The following is a 20,168-nucleotide window of genomic DNA, read 5'->3' as shown; positions in this document are numbered from 1 at the left end:
ACAGGCATGATATTTGTTGAGGTAGTTGTTGACAGATATAAACTGTTGATGTTTTCATCTGGGTAGGTAATAGAAAACTCCTCTCGGTTTTTTAAAATACTTTTTAGCTTTGCTAACAGAATGGCTACAGGGATGGCAATGCTGGTCCATCAGTCCAACGCATTGATTCAGAATCATATTTCTCAACAACTTCTGAAAGGATTACCGTATTCTCCGGACTAGATACATCGCGTTTTTTTTACCTGTCTGGCTGGTCCTGCGACTTACTTACTCCGAAGTGATTTATATATTGAATTTTGTCTGACTGCGTTCAAACTCCGGCCAATAGATGGCACTGTATACAATCGTGACAACTGAAAACTGCTGTACCACCGAAAAAGAAAAAAGTCACGTAACTTTCCAGGATGTTGAGGGTTGAATGGACACAGCATGGGCTTCACTGACGACCGACACCATCCTGTCGGGATTCAGAAAGGTCTAATCGGAGCTGATTCTGATGGCCAGTCTGAGGACAGCCCGGAGCAGGACATGCTGCTTAATCGACACCGGAGTTGGCGCAAGTGTTTAACAGCGACTGTATAAATACAGTGAGAATTCCGAGTGGCTAAGCTAATTAGCGGATCAGTATTATGTGCCATAGATAGCTCATTGTGTGGATTATTTTGTATAATAACAATAACAGTGTGCCATGTCTGTATTGTGTTTACAGTTTCACCAATTCATTAAACTTCAGTAAAGCTGACATCTGTGTCGGAGTTTCTTTGATAGTGTTTAACTGGATGGATAGCTAGCTCTGTGATAGTGAAACCTTCACAGCGACACAGAGGATGAAGACTTCAGTGGATAAATGCGACTTATACACCGAAGCAGTGTTGCCAACTCACTCCATAGTAAGGAAAGTAGCTATTGGCTGTCCTAAAAGTAGCTAGAAGTCGCTAAATTACGTCATCGTCCAATTTGAATATTTAGCAATTTACAAGTAGTTTTAGCCTAATGGACGCCGAAGTAGAGACAAAAAGTGAAAAAAAAACACCCGTAATGTGTTTAGAACTACAAATGAACTTCCTTCTGTTGATTCTTATTTATTTGTTTTATGTTTGGCCATCACTTGATGACTTTACTGCTTTTTCGAGAACAACATTACATACATTTTTTCCAGTAGGCCTATTGTTAAAGAATTAGTCACATTTAATAAAAAAAATGGTTATGTGGGATGGAATTGCTACCTTCCTTCTTTATCTGGGCTTGGGACTGTCAAAGTGACCCAAAAGAGACACACTGCAAGCCAGGGCGGGATCAGCGGTGGCTTTGCGCATGCGCGATTAATATTCAGTCTGGACGCGTAGAGTGTCTCTTTTGGGTCATTTTGCCGCCGCTCTGCTCTGAGTGCAGCTGCCGCGCGAGGCTGCCTGTGAGTGCTTTGGGACGGCAGAGGGGCTCAGCACCCGCTGCTCGTTGAGGAAAGTAACTGCGTAACGATTACGTGGTATCACGTCAGATTCTCCAAACACCAGAAAAGTCTCCAATAACACCAGAAAAAGTAGCTGGATTTATCGCTAGTAGCTTTGGACAAAAAAAATTAGCCGGATGGATTGGAAAGTCGCCCGATTTACAGTTGGCAACACTGCACCGAAGCGACATATATATGTTTTTTTTTCTCTTAACGACACGTTTTTTGACAAGAGCGACTTATACTCAGGTGCAACTTGTAGTCCGGAAAATACGGTACTATGACATTTTTTAAAGATATTCATGCATCCCAGAGGATTATGTTTGGAGTCACTCAACTATTCTATGCATTACCTTGACATTTGGTACAGACATACAAACCAAACTTAGGATGGATCGTAATAGCTTAATACCATTATGGGCAAAACATTTGTGTTCAATCATTTTGTTTGTAACAAAATAATAGCAAACGATTGATTCCCATTCACATCAGATGTACTTGTGCCATCTAGCTAATCTTAGCATGCTAACAAGCTAAATTACGTTTGTGAACATGTTAAACATTAAACCTGCTAAACATGAATATCTTAGCATTTTCAATTGTGAGCAAGTTAGCATGGTCATGACTAAACTCCTAAACAGCTATGCCTTAGCCTCACAGACCTGCTAGCAAAGTTGTACCCTGTTAGTCTTGCTCTTTCTTTCCTTTAAAGGTGGGGTAGGTAAGTTTGAGAAACCAGCTCGAGATCGCTAGAATTTGAAAATACACAACCGGAGAAAATCTGCCACTTCCTTACAGAGCCCCTCCTCCAACACACACGAACGCGCACATGACCAATGAGGGCACGAGATAAGTTTGTGCACAGATGGAAGGCTGACAGGCAGGTAGGCCATCCAGTTATTTTAGCCGGGCCGGCTAAAATGATTGGTCGTGCTTTTTACAGTATTACGGCTTCCACAGATGACATTTTTTTATGGATTTTTTGTCAAAGCACTTAAGATATTCATTGCTATCAGGATGTTAAGAACATTCCATGGAATATAACAAAAAGTGTATCTCGAGCCGGTTTCTCAAACTTACCTACCCCACCTTTAACTGAACTTAAAAAGAATACAAGGAATACATTTTTGAAGTATATTGACGTGAATTCATTAGTACTATGTTAATAGTTTATGTTGGAATAAAATCACACTGTACATTTTACATTTATATATTCAGTTTAATATTCCATCTGTCACATACTTATGTACATATAATACCTTGCTTTATGTCTTTTTATTGTTAATTTGTAAATTCAACATGTATATTTTCTACTTTCTTGTTTATTTCTTGTCTTTTAATTTTTATTGTAAATATTATATGTCTTTTTTTGCTGCTGCAACACAAAAATGTCCCACATTGGGATCAATAAAGTACTATCTTATCTCTCTTATCTTAATTATTTTTGTGACCTTGATGTCTATAATCTTACCTAAAACTGACTCGAATTGACACACTTCTAACAATTATGTTACAGTAAAAAGTTTTTCATGGCTACTGATTAACATAGATAGAGATACATCCCGATTACAGTTTCACTTAACTACTGATCTATTTGCCTGATGGAGGTGCATGGATATTTTCAGCATTGGCTCAAGTTGTCATATTCCCTTGGCTGTGACTGTAGGTATTTACTTTTGGAGGGACCTAACTTTTTGCTAAGTAAAACATTGAAGTTTCACCTTATCATGAAACATTTTATGAATACAGAAAACCTTTCATACCCTTTTTTTCTCGCCCTCTTCATCTGTCACGGTATTTGTTTTGATAAAATGAATACACCAACAGAATTAACCCCTCTATGGCAGGACTGACATAAAGCAGATGGCTGCAGCAGCTCTGTAGAAAGGTGTTATCGCAGGCTGACAGTGAAGATCTGCTATTTAAACAGAGTGGCGTGTTGGCGCAGGGTAGCGTGCCGACTACTCAGAGTCGGTACACGTGAATGAGACTCTGTAAAGGCCGCTGATATAAAATTGAGGACGTCAAATTGTTTAATTCAAGAGAGTAGATTTAAGGCATAACATTTTCTTACCCTCAAGGGTCTATATCATTTTAAATATTGTAAATCTAAATGGGTAAGAAACTAAACTGGAACTGCTTTGAGGGCATTTCAGCTCAATCCAATTTGAAGTTTCTCCTCCATGATGTGTTGAAAAAGTGATGCTCTTGTAAGGGCAGAGGGAATAGGCCTCCCACTGATCCACTCATCATTTACTTCCCCTTCTGCTCGAGATACTCTGTCTTTCACTCTCTCCTTTTTTATGTTTTTGAAGTGCTATTCCTCAGTGTTGTGTGCCTAATTAAAAAGCACTTACAGTTGTTACTGGTTCAAGGTTGAAACGTTGCTATCTCATCATCGAGAGCTAATCAGATCCCTTTTCAATCACGCCGTCTCCTTAATGAAGTGCTGCAGACGGTCAATGGGCCTGCCTGCCTGGTGTTTTATTTTGTTCTTTTTTTAAGGGGTGGGGGGGTAAGCTGCTAGGAATGGCTTGCCATTTTGGAGGGGCTATGTGTGGGATAGAGTGGGCTGTCAATTTCTGTCAGGCGCTGAGGTGTGTGTGGCAGGGAGAGGGGGGGAGAAGTGGTGGGCGCTAGGCAGGGATTAACGTGATCAAAGACACAAATGCGGAGCCACATAGGAAAAGTAAGAGAAAGGGAGAAGAGGTCCCCCCCCCCTTTACCCTTCCTCCCCCCCTTTTTCCCATAATAACTCCCATGGAAGAGATGAACCGTTACTGAACCATTCCTTCCCGCCTCTGCCTTAAACAACTATCGATTTACAGCAACAACAAAAAATGACAAAAACAAACATTGGATTGCGACTGCACATGCAACTGTAGAGCGTGGCCTATCGATGTTTGCATGTACACACCAGGATTGGAGGTTATAGCAAGCAGTGCACATGTAGAGGCGGACAGACAGGAAATAAACAAACAAGTCGGGTTTAATAGAATTGCACCTGGAGCCCCGAGGACACGCACACACACGAGCAGAGCATATCAGCCGGCATGCTAATACTGCCAAAGGGAAGCCAAAACTAATAGCGGAGACATTAAGGAAATGATCCCCGGGCTGATATGTTTTCTATAGATGGCGACTAAACTGAATTGCTATATTTATCATACTCAGGGAAACAGAGAGGGAGAGAGAAAGAGAGAGCCGCGTCCACGCTGCTGTCCCTCTCAGTTGTCCCTAGGAGAGTGATGAGAGTGGCCCCCGGGAGAGGAGGGAAGTTACTGTTTCTATGTATGAGGGTGTGCATGTTTGTGTGTCACCCAACACACTGAGTTCTCTAGCTCAACTCCCGCTCAGAACAGCCTAAGAGTAGCAATGCCACTATGTAGAAATAACATAATAGTAAATATTCTGCCTTCAGACCCTTAACTTAATTAAAAGTACTAATACCACACTGAAAAATACCCCATTACAAGTAAAAGTCCTATTTTCACAATTATACTCAAGTAAAAGTATTGAATATTATTAGATAAGTATGAAAAGTAGTAGAAGTCATGTGCAGTACAGTGTTCACTAAGTGTTTTATATAAGGGTTACTGTAAGTTGCATTTGACTGCTGTCCTTGTTTGTGGTTGAGCTAATTTGAATTTCTTGGAGTTCTAGATAGTGCTGTCACTTTGTTATGGAAGAAAATAAAGGCGTCCAATGAACCGCCTTGTTTCAGGAAGGAGGGACTGGAGGGAACGTTGGGATTTTAGCCTTTAAAAGACCATTTACATGCATAAAAACAAACTTGACACATTACAGGAAAGGCAAAATCCAGAATAGCTTAATAGGGCCACTTAAACTGATTTTAACACACTGACATACAGTATTATCACATTGCTTGTTGATATGGGGAACATGTGCGAATGTATATACATACATGTATATACACATCCTGATGATATACAGCAGCATAAACACTTATAAGGAATCTTTTTTTTTAGAGCAAATTATGAATAAAAGTCAGAAAGTCACACTTACAGCCTTGCCAGAATGTCATAATATATATCATATTGAATTTTTGAAGTATTGTTACTAGTGCAAATTGTGCATACGTTTACACATTTCACAATACTTCTGGGTAGTTTTATATACAGTAGAACCACATCATATTTCATGAGACGATTATAATAGTTGCATGTAAAACCTCTATCTGCGGAGAAACCACAGCAGTACATTAACGTACCAGAATGAGCATGAGAGTAGAATAATGGTGATAATGAAGTCATATTACTACTGTGGATGTTTTCTTCTAACATTCTAACTGTTACTTAATACTTTAATGTGTTACCTCTGCTCTTGCTCACTTCTCCAGCCCTCCTCCCCCACTCTGCCCTTTTCCGGCTCTCCAATTAAGCATCAGCAGCAGGTTTCCATCAGCCGTCTGCTCGTCTGCAGCGGAGGCCTGTCAGGAAATGAACTCATCACTGGCTGACAGCTGCTAATTTCTCTCTCTTGCATGTCACACGAGTGGCCTGCTGCAGTTAATAATGAGCCATCCAGGCCTGATTAGGGACACACACGAGGAGGGTGGGGATGCACACAATACAGCACACAATCACTCAGCCAGACATGTAGAATAATGTGTGAGCGTGGGCGCACACAGACATTCCTATTGAGGAGAAAAACACCAACACACACAGTGAACTGCGGATGTTAGCTCAGGTCAATCACTATGTTTTACCGCACACAGTGATATGGTTAACCTATAGATGTTAGTCAAATACATAGAAAACATTTATGTGATATATCTAGGGTTGTGCAATTAATTTGGAAGGCATCTTTAATAAGGTATTATATTGCTACAGACTTAATACAAATCTATGTTTGGCACAAATCCATCTTTAATAATATTTACAGTATTATTACAATTACAATATTAGTCGCGATTAGCAAAAATATCTTGCTTTCAGTTTTCACCTTATAAATATAATCAGATTTGTGTTTAGAATGTTATGGTATGTTAAGCAGTGGTGAGAGGTAATACAATACATCTGATGGGTTGCAAGACTATTGTAGAAAAGAAAAAAAACCAAGCTACAGAACTACCTTTTCTAATGAATTCATTTTTTTGGTTGACAACACCATAAGGTTAGCTATTGATCACAATAAGACTTGGCTTACAAGCAAAAGAAAGGTTCAAAAACACTCATTTAAAGGAGACAGGTTATAAAAAACTTACTTTTTTGATAACCTAGTTTCGAAACTTGAGATTCAACAAGCTTTATACCTACCTTTGGACAGGGGCACCATATTTCTCTTGCATAGGGCTTTTTCAGGAAGTGGCCTTAAAGTGACAGACGCTAAAACGGAGCGTTTCAGACAGAGAGTTAATAAAGGTATGTTCAGACAGAATTAATAAGAAAAATTAAGTGTTTTTTTTACATTAAAGCAAGTAAAATGTTCTTAGTAGAAACCTCAAATATAAGTAACAACCAGAAAATAAGCAAACTATGTACCCTTTAAATAATGCATTTTGAATGCATTTCATGATTAAATGCAAGCACATTCTGTGTACTATTATAATATGTAACCCCTTTTCACCCCCACACTTACACATACTTACACTTGTTATTTTGACATTAAACCTGAATAAAATAAAGCAATTTAAAATATAAAACATATGCTTTTAAGGCATTCAAATGTTGTTGTTGCATCTTTTACCTCTCAGTGGCTGTCAACAAACGTTGGTTCCCGCTCGCAGGCACGTATGGTTGCTCACACAGAAAACGTGACCTCTGATAAATGTGTCGATCTTTGCTGAATGGAGATGAGAAAGGACTATGAAAAGAGTGTAAAAATGCAACATGGGGCTGAGAGCAGGAGACAAAGACGGGCTGAAAGGCAGACAGGTGTTGTGTGAAATTACAGGCTCCCTTCTCTCGGTGCGGTTGTGGATTTCACCGCTCTTTCACTTCTCTCTGGCCTCACCTCTCTCAACATCCATCTGTAATCCTCTCATTTTTTCCTGCCCACTCCTCCACCTCCATCGCTTTCCCTCTGCAGCCCACCTTGGCACTTGTGTGTGTGTGTGTGTGTGTGTGTGTTAAAGGGATGATCTTTTGATGCCCTCCGTGCGTATGAGTGCTTTGTCTCTCCACTTTCAGCGGTTGGCCGTTGTGTTTGCAGCCGTCATACTGCTCTCCCACTCACTCCATCAGAAAGCGGGGGCCTGTGTAGGGGTCTAAATGAATATTGATTCTCCCTCCAGTGCTGAATACTGCTGTGGGGAAAAAGGATGAGTGTGTTGCATGCAATGAAACAGAATGGGCCTGAGAGGAGAGAGGATGACGATTAGGATGATGGCGATCATGATGACGATAATGATAATGGTGATGGTAATGACTGTTAGTGATCAGCGAGCATGATGGGAGCCTTCAGCTGATGCGTGCGTGTCGCCCATAGTGTACATGTAACGGTGTAAATAGTACTGATAAAATAATCTGGACCCGGTTGTTAAAAACTAGAATCAATCTTTATTGTCAGAAATGAAATTGCATTTATGTTTTTAAGAGGTTTCCCAACAGATGAAGGGTGTTAAAAATGTTTTAATGTACATTATCAGCTTCATTTTATAATAAATCATCTGTTTTTCATATTTCTAAATCCAAGTTCATTCTCAGCAATAAACAATACCTACAAAGGATGTGAATTAAGGAAATAATAGAAAGTAGAAACAATGAATAAACTATTGTGTCTAAGTCAAGGTTCTACCATCTGCACAAACTAAAGGTACTGTTAAACAAAGGTGTCATAAAGGAGACAAATGGGAGAAAACTTGTTTCTCTTTGTATTGACTAAGAATATTAGAAAGAATCTTTGAGAAAATAATATTTTAGGCGGAAACATTTTCATTTTCTTTCGTTGCAATGCATTAATCGAGTGGTTATTGACGTCTTGGTGGTTGAAAAGTTTTCATGTTGACTAACACAGCACCAAAGACTGTCCCTCTGAATAAATGACCTGAGTTTAGCATAGCACAAGAGGTAAAAGAATACAAAATAAAAAAGTCATGAAAAAAAAAAGGCATTAACAGAATAAAAAAAAGAACTGAGATCAAACATTTAAGTGGATTTTTCTCTCCTCTACCCTTCCAGAACGATATTATGAGGGGTTCCATCCAGATACACCACCATCTCTTCTCCAGCCTGCGGCTCCGAATGCTGCACCACCTCTTCACCCCCCCCCACCTCTCCATACATGCTTCCCTCCACCTGCAGGGTGCAGTTGTCCAGCTCCGTCACGATGTAGTGCGTCCCTTCGTCGTTGACGATCACCTGGTGTAGGCCTTCCTTCATCATCTGCGAGGCGGCGAGCTGCAGCACCTCCTGCATCTCCTCCCGGCCCCTCGCCTGCATCTCCTCCTGCTCCTGCTTCCTCTCCTGCTGCTCTACACTCTGCACCGCCTCGGCGACTTCAGGGGACTCGTGATCAACGGCGGAAGCCCCCTCCTGCTGCTCCTCGTGATGCCCCATCTCGCTGACGGCGCTAAGCAGAGCGTCCAGAGCTGTGGAGGACTCTGAGACCATGTGACCATGTCCTGGGACCCCCATCCCTCCTTTAGCCACGGCCCGCAGCTCTTTCCTGGCCTCCCCCGACTCCAGCACCACGTACTGGGTGCTGCCCACGGCCAGGTGGGCCCCCCCCGATGCCACTTCCCGGCCCGAGGCGATGAATTGTCCGTCTTCTGTGATGTGGAGAACCTCCGCCACCTGGCCGGCCATAGCCAGGGTCTGCAGGGTGGCGGCGGCAGACTGCTCCAGCGCCTGGTCGATGGTCACCTCCCCGCCGCCGTAGCCCTGGATGATGATGACCTGCTGGATGGAGTCATCGTGGCAGGCGCCATCAGAGCCCTTAATGTGCACCGGGGACTCCATGGCTTCTGTTTCCACAAACGTGGCCCCCTGACCCTTCAGACGGCACTCGAAAGACTTGGACACAATGCCTGAAATACAGAGAGACATTTGACATTATGTGTCACATTTTTGCCAATATAGAGTGTTATTTTTGATGATATCAAGTAATTTAGCTAAGTTGGTGTTCAAGGCCATTTTGTTCGTCGGGTTTGTCTAGTAGAATAAAAGGTAATCGGCAAACGTGTTTTCGTAGCTTTCGTTAACTAAATTAACCCTATGATTAAGGTGAGTACCCTTAACACCCTGTATACCTTCATTAAGTCATGGCATGTCTTTTTTTTACAGCCAATAAAAATAGAAAAAGATAAAAGAAACTCAAATGAGATATAGGAGGGATTTTCTTTTAATGCCAGGATGGTCAGGATCGTATCAAACAGAGCAAAAATAACTGCATAAACTGTATCACACAGGGCAGTTTATGTTCAGCCTCTCTCTTAATGTTCTTGGTAACCACACATTACTACGCCTGTGCATCCATCACTGTGAGGGAAAGGCCACAGTGTGGAGAAGTTGATACAAAAAGGTGATGTAACACGTCACATGTTTGTGTCACTTAATGTTTGAAAGGAGACAGAATATGGAGATATTAGGCTGGGGGGGGGAGAGGGTGGTGAGACAAGGCTGGTGCTAATTGAGCCACACTGTGCCCTCTCAGATCACAGGTTGCCATGGCGTTTCCAAGGTGATAGCAACAGTGTTAGAAATGCCAGTGTTTAAACAGCGCCTGGCTCACACACAGATAGGCTAATCTATGCAGAAAAATTGGAATTTGAGACAGTGGAGAGGGGACTGTTTTCGCACCACATGGAAGCACGCACGGAATAAATGGACCCACATATGCAGTATTTAGTGTCGACTTAAGATTTGCCTTTTAGTGCGCAGATTCTACACCTGCTTAGGTCCATGAAACTCTTTAAGTATCCAAATCTCTCTTGAAAAACATGACATTTTTTTGGATAGAACAAAATAACTTTTGTCGCTTTTAGCTCATTTCCTGAAAAGTTGACATTTGGAAAGGGAACAAGGTTTACCCCCCAGGGCAGCGATGAGATCACACAGATCCCTCAGTACATACAGGAACAAACTCATCAATCATTGATACTCCTATCTCCCCCTGACATTTAATGTCCTGCGCTCCCAAGGTTGACAATGTGATCAGAAAGTCAAGAGTTGTGCGGCAAACAGTATCTGACCCAACTGTGGCCTGTCCGGCTCCGGTATAAACAGGCCCAGAGACTCGACTCTTGCTCTTATTGGACAAGTAGGCAGTGACCACTAGTCCTTCAGTAACAACAACTTGCGTCCTGTGCAGATACTCTCTTAATATGAAGAGCTGGAGATGATAGTGTCTAGAAAATGACCGTAAGGTGAAGGTGTTAAGTTGTGTGCCAAAGAGTTGTAGCTCCTAGATTCAGCTAAGAACTCAAATGAGCCTTCAAGTTATCAATCAACCACCAACACAGGGGTTTCTGTTCTTTGCTAGACCTTCTAGGCACCAAGTACTTTGCATTGGAAGCAGATCCAAAACGACAAAATAATTATTGTGTATGTTATAAAACGTTTCGTATTAAAGGTATGGTGACATCCCTCTGTATATAAATCTGTCCTGAGCTCATGTTAATACTTTAGCATATAATATCATCAGAAAAAGTTCAAAAAATAAGAACTTGTTATTTGAAAGACAACTGCACATGTACACGCACACCTGTCTACAATTGCTAGGTTTATTTTAGGGAGCAGTTAAAAACGAGAGAACACTGGGCAAAAGAGAGCCACTTCAAAATCTCTTTTCACAAAGACTGAAAGAGTGTTTACTGAGTTGAATCATAACTGGCCTAACGAATGATAGATCATTTACAAACCTACATGTCACAGAAGAAAAATGAATATTGGGAAAGTCAAATCTTTTTTATTTTATATTTTTGGTCTCCTTAAAGGAGTAAAGGAGAACTGATGAATCAGTCCATTGATAAGAGGGACTTTTGTTGGTAAGTACAGCCTTGTTTTGATTTATATATGGTAATATTGCATTCAAACGTAACATTATTTTGAAAAACTATTTTGCTAAAACTCCCTGATTTTGGGCCTAAGGAGAAAGACTTGAGGTCTGCCTGTTGTTTCTGTCTCAATTGTCACGTTATGAATCTAAATGTGTCTCTATTTATCTACCCTCCTTACACATGTTGTACAAGATAACAATGTACATTTCTTTAACCAGAAAAACTCACTGTGACTACAGGCAACAAGTCTGTGTAGTAAAAAGCAATTCGGACTGTGCTATTTGTATCTCAAGTGACAACTGCAGTACTTAGTGTGTGGAGGGAGTCGGCACTGTCGAAGGCAGCCGGAGGAAGTTGGCATTTTGAGCAGCAGAGAGGTTACCTATTTACACAGAGCTACAGGGCCCATGCTAACTGCCTACGCCAAAACGCTGCGAGCCGAGAGGTCGTTGTGAGAGGACAATAACTCAATTTTGGTGCAGTTTCTGCTGCATTATTATACTGCCTGTTTGTATATATGTGTGTGTTTTAAGACACAGGGGGCATTTTGGTGTGTGAACTCCTGACTGTGTGTATGTTCAGCTCCGTAAAGCTTGGTTTTGCCAGATATATGTACACATTTATGTGACTCTGAATTCATGTATGTGTCAATATGTGGGTGGATGTTAATGTCAGGCTTAACTGGTGTATGCTAGTAAATGTATTTGTATGTATATGGCAGTCCCTGCTTGTGTGTGTGTGTATTGCTGTGGGGGTGGTAAGGCTACGCATTGCTAGTGTGTGTCACATTAGCTGTGGGGTGCTGTCGGCGGGACCCGGCGGCGGCCCGCTGAGGTTTATGGGGTGTCACTCAGTCGCCGCAGCCGTGAATCAAGTTAATGTTGCAGATCCCATCTCTTCAGTTGTCCTGCGCTCCCGGTGGAAGAACAACATTTGAACAGCGTGATTTGGCCCCGGCGAGAGGCTGATGCCTGTTTAATATGTGTTCTGAGTGTTCTGACTGACTGATTCCTTTAACAGGAAGTAGGAGAGAGGATGAGATAGAGAGAGGCAGGCTGCTTTATTGGTTGTGATCTGAAACAAGATGGAGGCTCCCTGAGAGGAATAAAACAACAGGAGGAAGAAAGGCTTGCAGAGACAAGCGGTGATGTCATTTTGATTTCCAGATGACAGGAAAGTCTTATTAAAACTGAATTAGTGAGCAAGGATACACATCTATAAAGCTCATAGTACCTATTATATGAATTTAATGAATGGTAATTCAGATCGGAACATAGTGCTATTTATTTCTCTATCCATATGACCTGATCTGAGAACTATTTGGACATCCAAGGCTTAGGGTCAGGGATGTTGTGGAAACACGACAGCTATATTTGTTAAATCGCCACCAAAAGTGAATTTAAATGTCAGATCTGGTTGCTAAGAACCATGGCAGTCATAGAAACAGTCCTACAGTTCTAAAAGTGAATGTCCCAGAAATAGACCTGATTAGAAATGCTGCTGGAAAGCAAAGCTATAGTTGTGCTGCAACCCACCCATTATTTTCATTATCGGCTAATCTGTGTCAAACGTCAAAAAGGGTCAAAAGTGATCCATTTTATTTTCCTCGAAGACCAAGACGATGTCTCTAAATGTTGACGTTTGTCAATCCAAAACTGAAAAACATTCACTTTCAGCTTATATGAGATGTTTGAGAGGACTTATCAAAAATGTCTGCATCAATAATTACAACTAATCAACCATGATTAGTTCATTTCTCCCGATCAAATAATCGATCCAACCAATTGGCAGCTCTTTAGTTAAGATCAAATTGAAATCACCATGTGCCTATTCTTCTTGTAGTCTCTGCTTTGTTGTCACTGTCTTGTTTAAAGTGTTCAACATTGATCAGACAAGATAAATGTCAGGAGAACTGTCTTCACGGCATGGAGATATAATAGTGACATAATCAGCTCTCCATATGGGTTAATGTCAAATGAATTAAATGACGCTGAAATCACAGAACCTGATTTTGCTGGAGACTTCTTTAAGCACCCTCAGATGATCCCTGGCCTGCAGTTTGCTAACCGTTTGTGCGGCGCGACTGCTTGCTTTACACCAGTGTGTGTGTTGTTAACGTGTACGGTACAGATGCAATTATTGATCCGCGGATCAATGGGCTGGCCGGCGGCGGGGGCCCGGGGCCTCTAAGTGGCATTACTTCAGCTCGGAGAGGCCGCCAGGGGAGCGGTCAGACAGCACTTACCAGCAGTTAGAGAAATTAACCTTAACACCGAGACACCGGCACACACACAATCAATTACACCCGCTGTAACACGGGTCAGATCGCTGCAAATGTAAGCTCGCTTGCACATGCACATGTAATCAAGTGCACACACGCCTCCTACTTGTTAGTCTTGTAACACTTGTGAGGACATGGCACTGGTTGTAATCCATAAACCTAAATTCAACTCTGGACTTAACCTGCATGTACAGCACACTTCATCCTAATTGGTTCTTACAAGGATAGAAGTACACAAACATGGGAGACAAAGAAATCTGAAGACACTACAGCAAGCAAAGTCAAATATCAAACATAACAGAGGGGAGAGAAAAGATGCTCACCAAATCAATTACGAGGTCAATGGCAGGACCATGAAAAAGCCAGCGCTTATGATCAATACTTAACGACAGCGCAAAACCCTTTACAATCCTTTTACCAGCCGATTACCTTCAATTATAGATATGAAGCCGGAGCCTTAAAAAGAGCATGGTGGAGACCCCTAAACCTGACAGACACATATAGCTGTTATATGTGGGGGGATATTTACAGACAAGCTGGTGTGTGTGTGTGTGTGTGTGTGTGTGTGTGTGTGTGTGTGTGTGTGTGTGTGTGTGTGTGTGTGTGTGTGTGTGTGTGTGTGTGTGTGTGTGTGTGTCACTGGGGCAGGCTTTTCAAGGTGACACTGTTAAGTAGATAAAGTGTCAGTTCTGGGAGTATCCAGGTCACCAGGGAGAGGCCTGCATATGAGCCTGTGTCTTTATGTTTTTATGTATTTAATGTCTTTAAATGTGGTTTTTTTGTTGATTACTTGAACTGCGCCAATGATTGTATGCAATGTTCACTAACAAATACATTCTTATTTTGTTTAGATTTGCATGCATTCTGTTTCGTTCATTGTGTATTTTATGAAGTGTTTGTATGTTTAGATATTGCTATAGGAAATGTAGTCATTTAAAGTATGTTTAGGCAGAAAGGAGTCATGTGAAAACCATAATTACTTTGAATACTACATACATTCGAGATATTGGCCATTTCTACCCCTCAATAAATATTTTAGGAGCATTCTGAAGCCTTTTCGCCCTTTACCCCCCTCAATCTCTAACCCTGGATGAGTATATTATAGGTAATGATTTTTATAAAAAAATGACAGGTTGAATCATTTTTTCGCAGAACATACAGTATTCCCTTTTAAAGAATGTGTGTGTGTGTGTGTGTGTGTGTGTGTGTGTGTGTGCATTTGTCTGTGTACATGTCGACCTTACCTGCCTCTCCTCCCCTGTGAGGCCTCAGGCGAAGCTGCATGTGTTTCATATGTGTGTATGAGTGCCTCTTTATGTGTGTGTGTGTGTGTTTGCACAAACTAGCAGGTCAGCTGAGGTCTGGCTAGTGATGGCTCTACTTTGTCTGGTAGGGACAGCCGCTACTGTCACCTTTACAAACGCTATGAATCAACGCCAGGGAGGACAGGCCGGACGACCAAAAAACAACCAATTATACGGCGGCCAGATTGACAGCGGGTGGAACGGGCAGAGAGAGAGATGGAGACGCACTGAACACACCCCAAGGACGAATAAACACAAGAGAATGAGGGCACCGACTGACAGGGGGCCTTCTGGGCTGCGACACCGATATGGTGGCTCTGAAGGCCAATTTTAAGCCATCAGTGACTTCGGTCAGACGTTAAAAAGAGAGTGAATATCCTTGACATAATCTGCTCAGGGTAGTTATTCTCTGTGTCACTAGACGTAACACATTTAAAACACACTCATAACGACTCTTCAAAAAAGTCCTCTGACACACAGGAAGTAATGCGATTTATGTTTTTTAATAGGGTTTCCTGGTTCCTGTGAAGTGTTTTCTAAAGTTTATAGTCCCTTTCTTTATTTTGAGGTTTCCACCATAAAGAGTACAGTTTGAGCCTGGCAGGAAAGCGATACATCTCAGAAACATCCCATAATGTGTTTTCCTACATGCTTTTATCCTGTTCTCTTCACTGTCCTGGTGGGCCAAGTATTAGAAGCTAAGAGGATAAATGATGTTTGCAATATTCAGACTGATGCATCATGTATGAGCACAGATCTGGGTGGGATTTTGGGTGAGTACAAGCCAACATTGTGAGACATTCCCGGCTAAATTTAACCAAGGTTTAGAGGAAAACAAATAACTGTCTAAATAATTAGTCATGTTTTCCGAAAATCAGTCTAGCCTCACATGAGCATGACATGTTTGGGTGGAATTTATATAAGAGCTTAAGATAATTTCAGTATGATTTAACTGACAGTAATTTTAACCAAAAATAATTATAAAGAGCTAAAAGACGTGTTGTGTAACACTCTGTGTGATACCTTATTACTAACAGGAAATCGCTACCTGACGTAGAAGTAAACAAGAATGCTTGGTGAACACTGATAAACCAAGGCACTTCATCCAAGATGATATATACATACATGAATAACACCCACCACACCGGACAATGACATATATTGTAGGATTGTGTAGATTTAGCTGGGAAAGGCTCAAAAGGTGAAAGTACAGTTTACACCACACACACACACACACACACACACACACACACACACACACACACACACACACACACACACACACACACACACACACACACACACACACACACACACACACACACACACACACACACACACACACACACACACACACACACACACACACACACACACACACACACACACACACACACACACACACAGTGGTCAGAGGGAACACAGGTCAGTGTCCTGCTCTCAGCTCTTTTTCTGCTGACAGAGGATGACCCAGTGTAAGTATAATCTGGTCCACACTAACTCTATCTACCTCATGTCCCCCGGGGGTATGCCCCCAGAGGGAGCAAGAGACAGACAGAGAGAAAGGTGAAAGGGGGAGCAAATAAAAAAAAATACAATCATTTGGGAAACCATCCCCACTACACCTTCAATTTTCATCCATCCTTTGAAGAGCTTGTGTGAGTCCTGACACCATTGACTAAATGACAATATGGTACAGTACAGTATAAATTAAGTACACCAAATTGTCACAAAAGAAAAAAAGGGAAACAGAAACCTAGATTGAGAAATAAATTCAGGATCCAGTTAAGGAATTTGTAAATGGAATTCAAGAGTGTAACCATTGTTCTCAGGGAGTAAAAAAACAAGTTAACAGTGCTAACAGCTCCCTGGGAGGACCAGATGGAGGGGATTTTCAAATTAAGAAGGTTAAGTATGAAGGCTTGGTTATCCAGCACAGTTTGCATCACAGGGAAGACAAACGCCATCCACCGCAACACAGAGGCTGCTGGGAATTCATCTGTTTGGCTATGGATAAAAGGAGCAAATGTGTGGGAGGTTGCCACAGTTGCACAAAGTGAGGCCTGATCAACCTCAGCGGGGCTGCCAGTGAGAGGGCGTCTGATGCTGAAAGGCCTCAAACACCTGATGACTGCAGGTTACGTCACTGAGTGCGCAAATCAGAAGATTCCAGCAGCATTTCAACTGTAAACATGACTAGCCAGATGTGACCAATGTAGTACTATTTGTGGGTTGTTTCCAAGATCCTCTGCAGATGAAGGTCAGAAAAGATCACAGTGTGATGCAAGCAGAAAATAAATGACACAGAAAAGAGAAAAGGTGTATCAGTGCAAAGGTCTATCAGACATCATACCATAGACCGGAGAGTTCATTTGTTTGAGCGGATCATACGGGCTGACAAATGTCTCCAGTGTCGCTTTTATCGTGCAGGTGGATGGTCTCCCTCGCTTTACAGCTGATTGAGGGGTGAAGCTTATTCATACAAAGTGTGAGAGTAAGCGTCCTCCAGCTGGTTGTTATGGTAAAAAAAGGGAAACAAATAGATAGTCTCACAAAAATATTGAAATCAAAGAGGGCGGTGCTAATCTGTCATAAAACGCTGTGATACTTTGTCGAGATAATGTCATGGAATTATAAAAAAGCGCTGGGAGGAGGCTTTCCCCAGCGCCTTTCTGACAGAAAGAGACACAATGTGGACACAGGGCCTAACAGCCTCATCCAGGAATACAAGAGGGATGGTTGATGAAGATCACAACACCCTTCTCTCCCGTGTTCCCCTTCTCTCCTTCTCCCCATTAGGCCCTCTTTCTAGACTTTTCTTTTTCGTTCTTCCAACTCTCTTGTCTTTCTCTCAAGATCTCTGGAGGTGGACCTCTGACTGCTACTTTAATTAGCCATGTCAGACATCTTCGTGGATTTACTGGGCATGTCAAACTTCTGCAGATAATTATAAGCTTTTCCCTTCTTCATTGCCACATCCCTCCATCCCTCCGTCTTTCTTTTACTGTGTCACCCTATCTACCCGTCTCACTCACTCTCCCATGATTTAATGATTAATTATGGATGTGAGTTTGAGAATCAAAGCTTTTTTGCTAATCAAAATGAATCCCCCACCCATTCCCCCCCCCCTTCTCGTAATTACAGTGTGAAGATGATGTTGCTGGTGTCTTTTTGTTTCCAAGGCCTGGCCAGGGCACTGATCTAAGGTCCGTCGACACGGAGAGAAAGGAAAGTCACAACATAATGGCTTCCTCCAGAATATAAAAAAAGAAATGGGTGGAGAAATCGAGGAGGCCATAATGGGTTGGGGGAGTCAGAGAATAAAAGACAAATCTAGAGAAAGAGACAGAAACAGTGAGCTCAGGAAGATTTCAGTACAGAGAGCAATAATCAAAGAGAGTTGGCATCATCAACTAGTTTGTTTAGTCTGATCAACAATCCAAAACACAAAGAAATGTTGGATGATAATGTAATACACAACATTTAAAAAGAATATGTATCAACTCAACAATAATTGACCAATTATTTTAGCTCCAACAGTATTCATCCTCTTGTACTGACTTGAAAAAGTGAGACAAATCTTTTGATATACTGTAGGTTTTTCTTTCTGTAGAAACTAAATGAATATAAATACAAAAACATTTGTTCTGTCTCCTTTGTAGACTATAGGAGCTGAAACCAACAGTCAAACATTATAGTCAAAATACATAAAGTTCCGGGCTAAAGCTTTTAAGGTACGCTGTTCTTTACCCTGGGTTCTGGACCAATCAATGGACAATGTAAGTGAATCGAGGGCATTAAGGCATCAGTAGGCTTGACTGAAAGGGCTGTAAGATAGTCATATAGCTTTACAACCAGATCCCCCTCTACCTTCCAGAATGTGTGCGGCTGCATTACACAACCTCTCTAACTTTTTTAAACAGACAATGCAACAGCCGATATTTGCCCAGACACTTCTCTATCAAGGTATTTATTTTCTGTACATTCTTTACAAACAATGGTTACTTTGTTTGCACAAGCAATTGCAGGTTTTTGAATGACGATACAAAATGTTTCAGCAAATGCCAAAGCCATTCTAACCATAACCCTCTTCAGAATATAGGGTCCGGTAAAGTCTTTGGAGTAACTACAACAGATTCATTACCATTAAACATTGACGGCAATAAAACACATTCAATTGGTATTCCAGAAATGTTGTGTTGAACTTCCATTAAAATCAAGCTGGGTCAAGCTCCCAAAACACTGTATCCCAAATGATGCACACTAACACAACCCTATGACACAGTCCTCTGAGTACATCACACACTTTGTAGACCCAAAACAAAGGGACTTACAAAGACAGATCTATATAAGAAGCAAAGTAATGCTGAAAACTGATTTTAGTTTTGTATTAAAGGTCCCATGTCTTTTCCGGTTATTACCCGTCCCCTTGTGTGTTATGAAGGTTTTTATGCATGTAAACGGTCTGCAGAGTCAAAAACCCTCAAAGTACACCCTGTAGCGAGTAAAACTCTAACACAGAAAATACCTGTCTATGCTGCCCCAAAACGCTTCGTTGGAGATTTCTCTTTATCCATTTGTTTCTTCCGGGACCAAAATGGACCAATCCGCGGAGCTCCTCACACACCAGGAGGGGTGGGGACCTTTAGCGTAAATGTTCAACTAACAGGGAGTCCCCTGGTTGGTAATAGACAAGTTGGGATCGCGGAGGAATGCTCTCCGCAGACCCATTCTCACAGCGTTTATAAACCTTTTTCTTGCTCAATATCAAGCCACACTTATTGTTTTTACTTCGGCTGTGAGTGTTTGTGTGTGCTCAGGATGAGTTTCGCGCTGTCTCGCTGTATCGCCGACCCGGAAACCACACCAGTAAGCCAGATCATTGAGCAGCGAGCCTCGCAACGTCCCGACCAATCAGAGCACACTGGCCTCACAGGGGGGGGGGGGGGGGCGGAGCTCCAACATGCCGTTTAGGACAGAGAGTGAATACCGGTGAATACACATACTTTACAGAGATGCTGTATGAGAAACCAATGTGAGTTTGGAAAATTGCACAGTATAAATCTATTTTATTATACCTCAACAATGGAATTGTGATCAGTAGAAATGGCCATGACATGGGACCTTTAACGGTTGTTGTCTTGCTGAAACAACAATTTTTTTAAACATCAC

General features: G+C 41.7%; 1 protein-coding gene across 1 annotated transcript in view; it reads right to left on the bottom strand.

Moving 5' to 3' along the window:
- Nucleotides 1–8,328: 8,328 nt before the first annotated feature.
- The window catches only part of znf407 (zinc finger protein 407), a 138,504-nt gene continuing 126,664 nt past the window's right edge, over nt 8,329–20,168 (bottom strand). The window contains exon 10 of the mRNA XM_034128001.1: nt 8,329–9,440. Within this exon, the coding sequence (XP_033983892.1) occupies nt 8,581–9,440 (860 nt within the window). The 3' untranslated portion in view covers nt 8,329–8,580. The remainder of the gene's footprint in view (nt 9,441–20,168) is intronic.

This window comes from Trematomus bernacchii, unplaced genomic scaffold, assembly GCF_902827165.1.
Source record: "Trematomus bernacchii unplaced genomic scaffold, fTreBer1.1, whole genome shotgun sequence".
Taxonomy (NCBI): Eukaryota; Metazoa; Chordata; class Actinopteri; order Perciformes; family Nototheniidae; genus Trematomus; species Trematomus bernacchii.
This window is presented reverse-complemented; position numbering and strand designations above follow the sequence as displayed.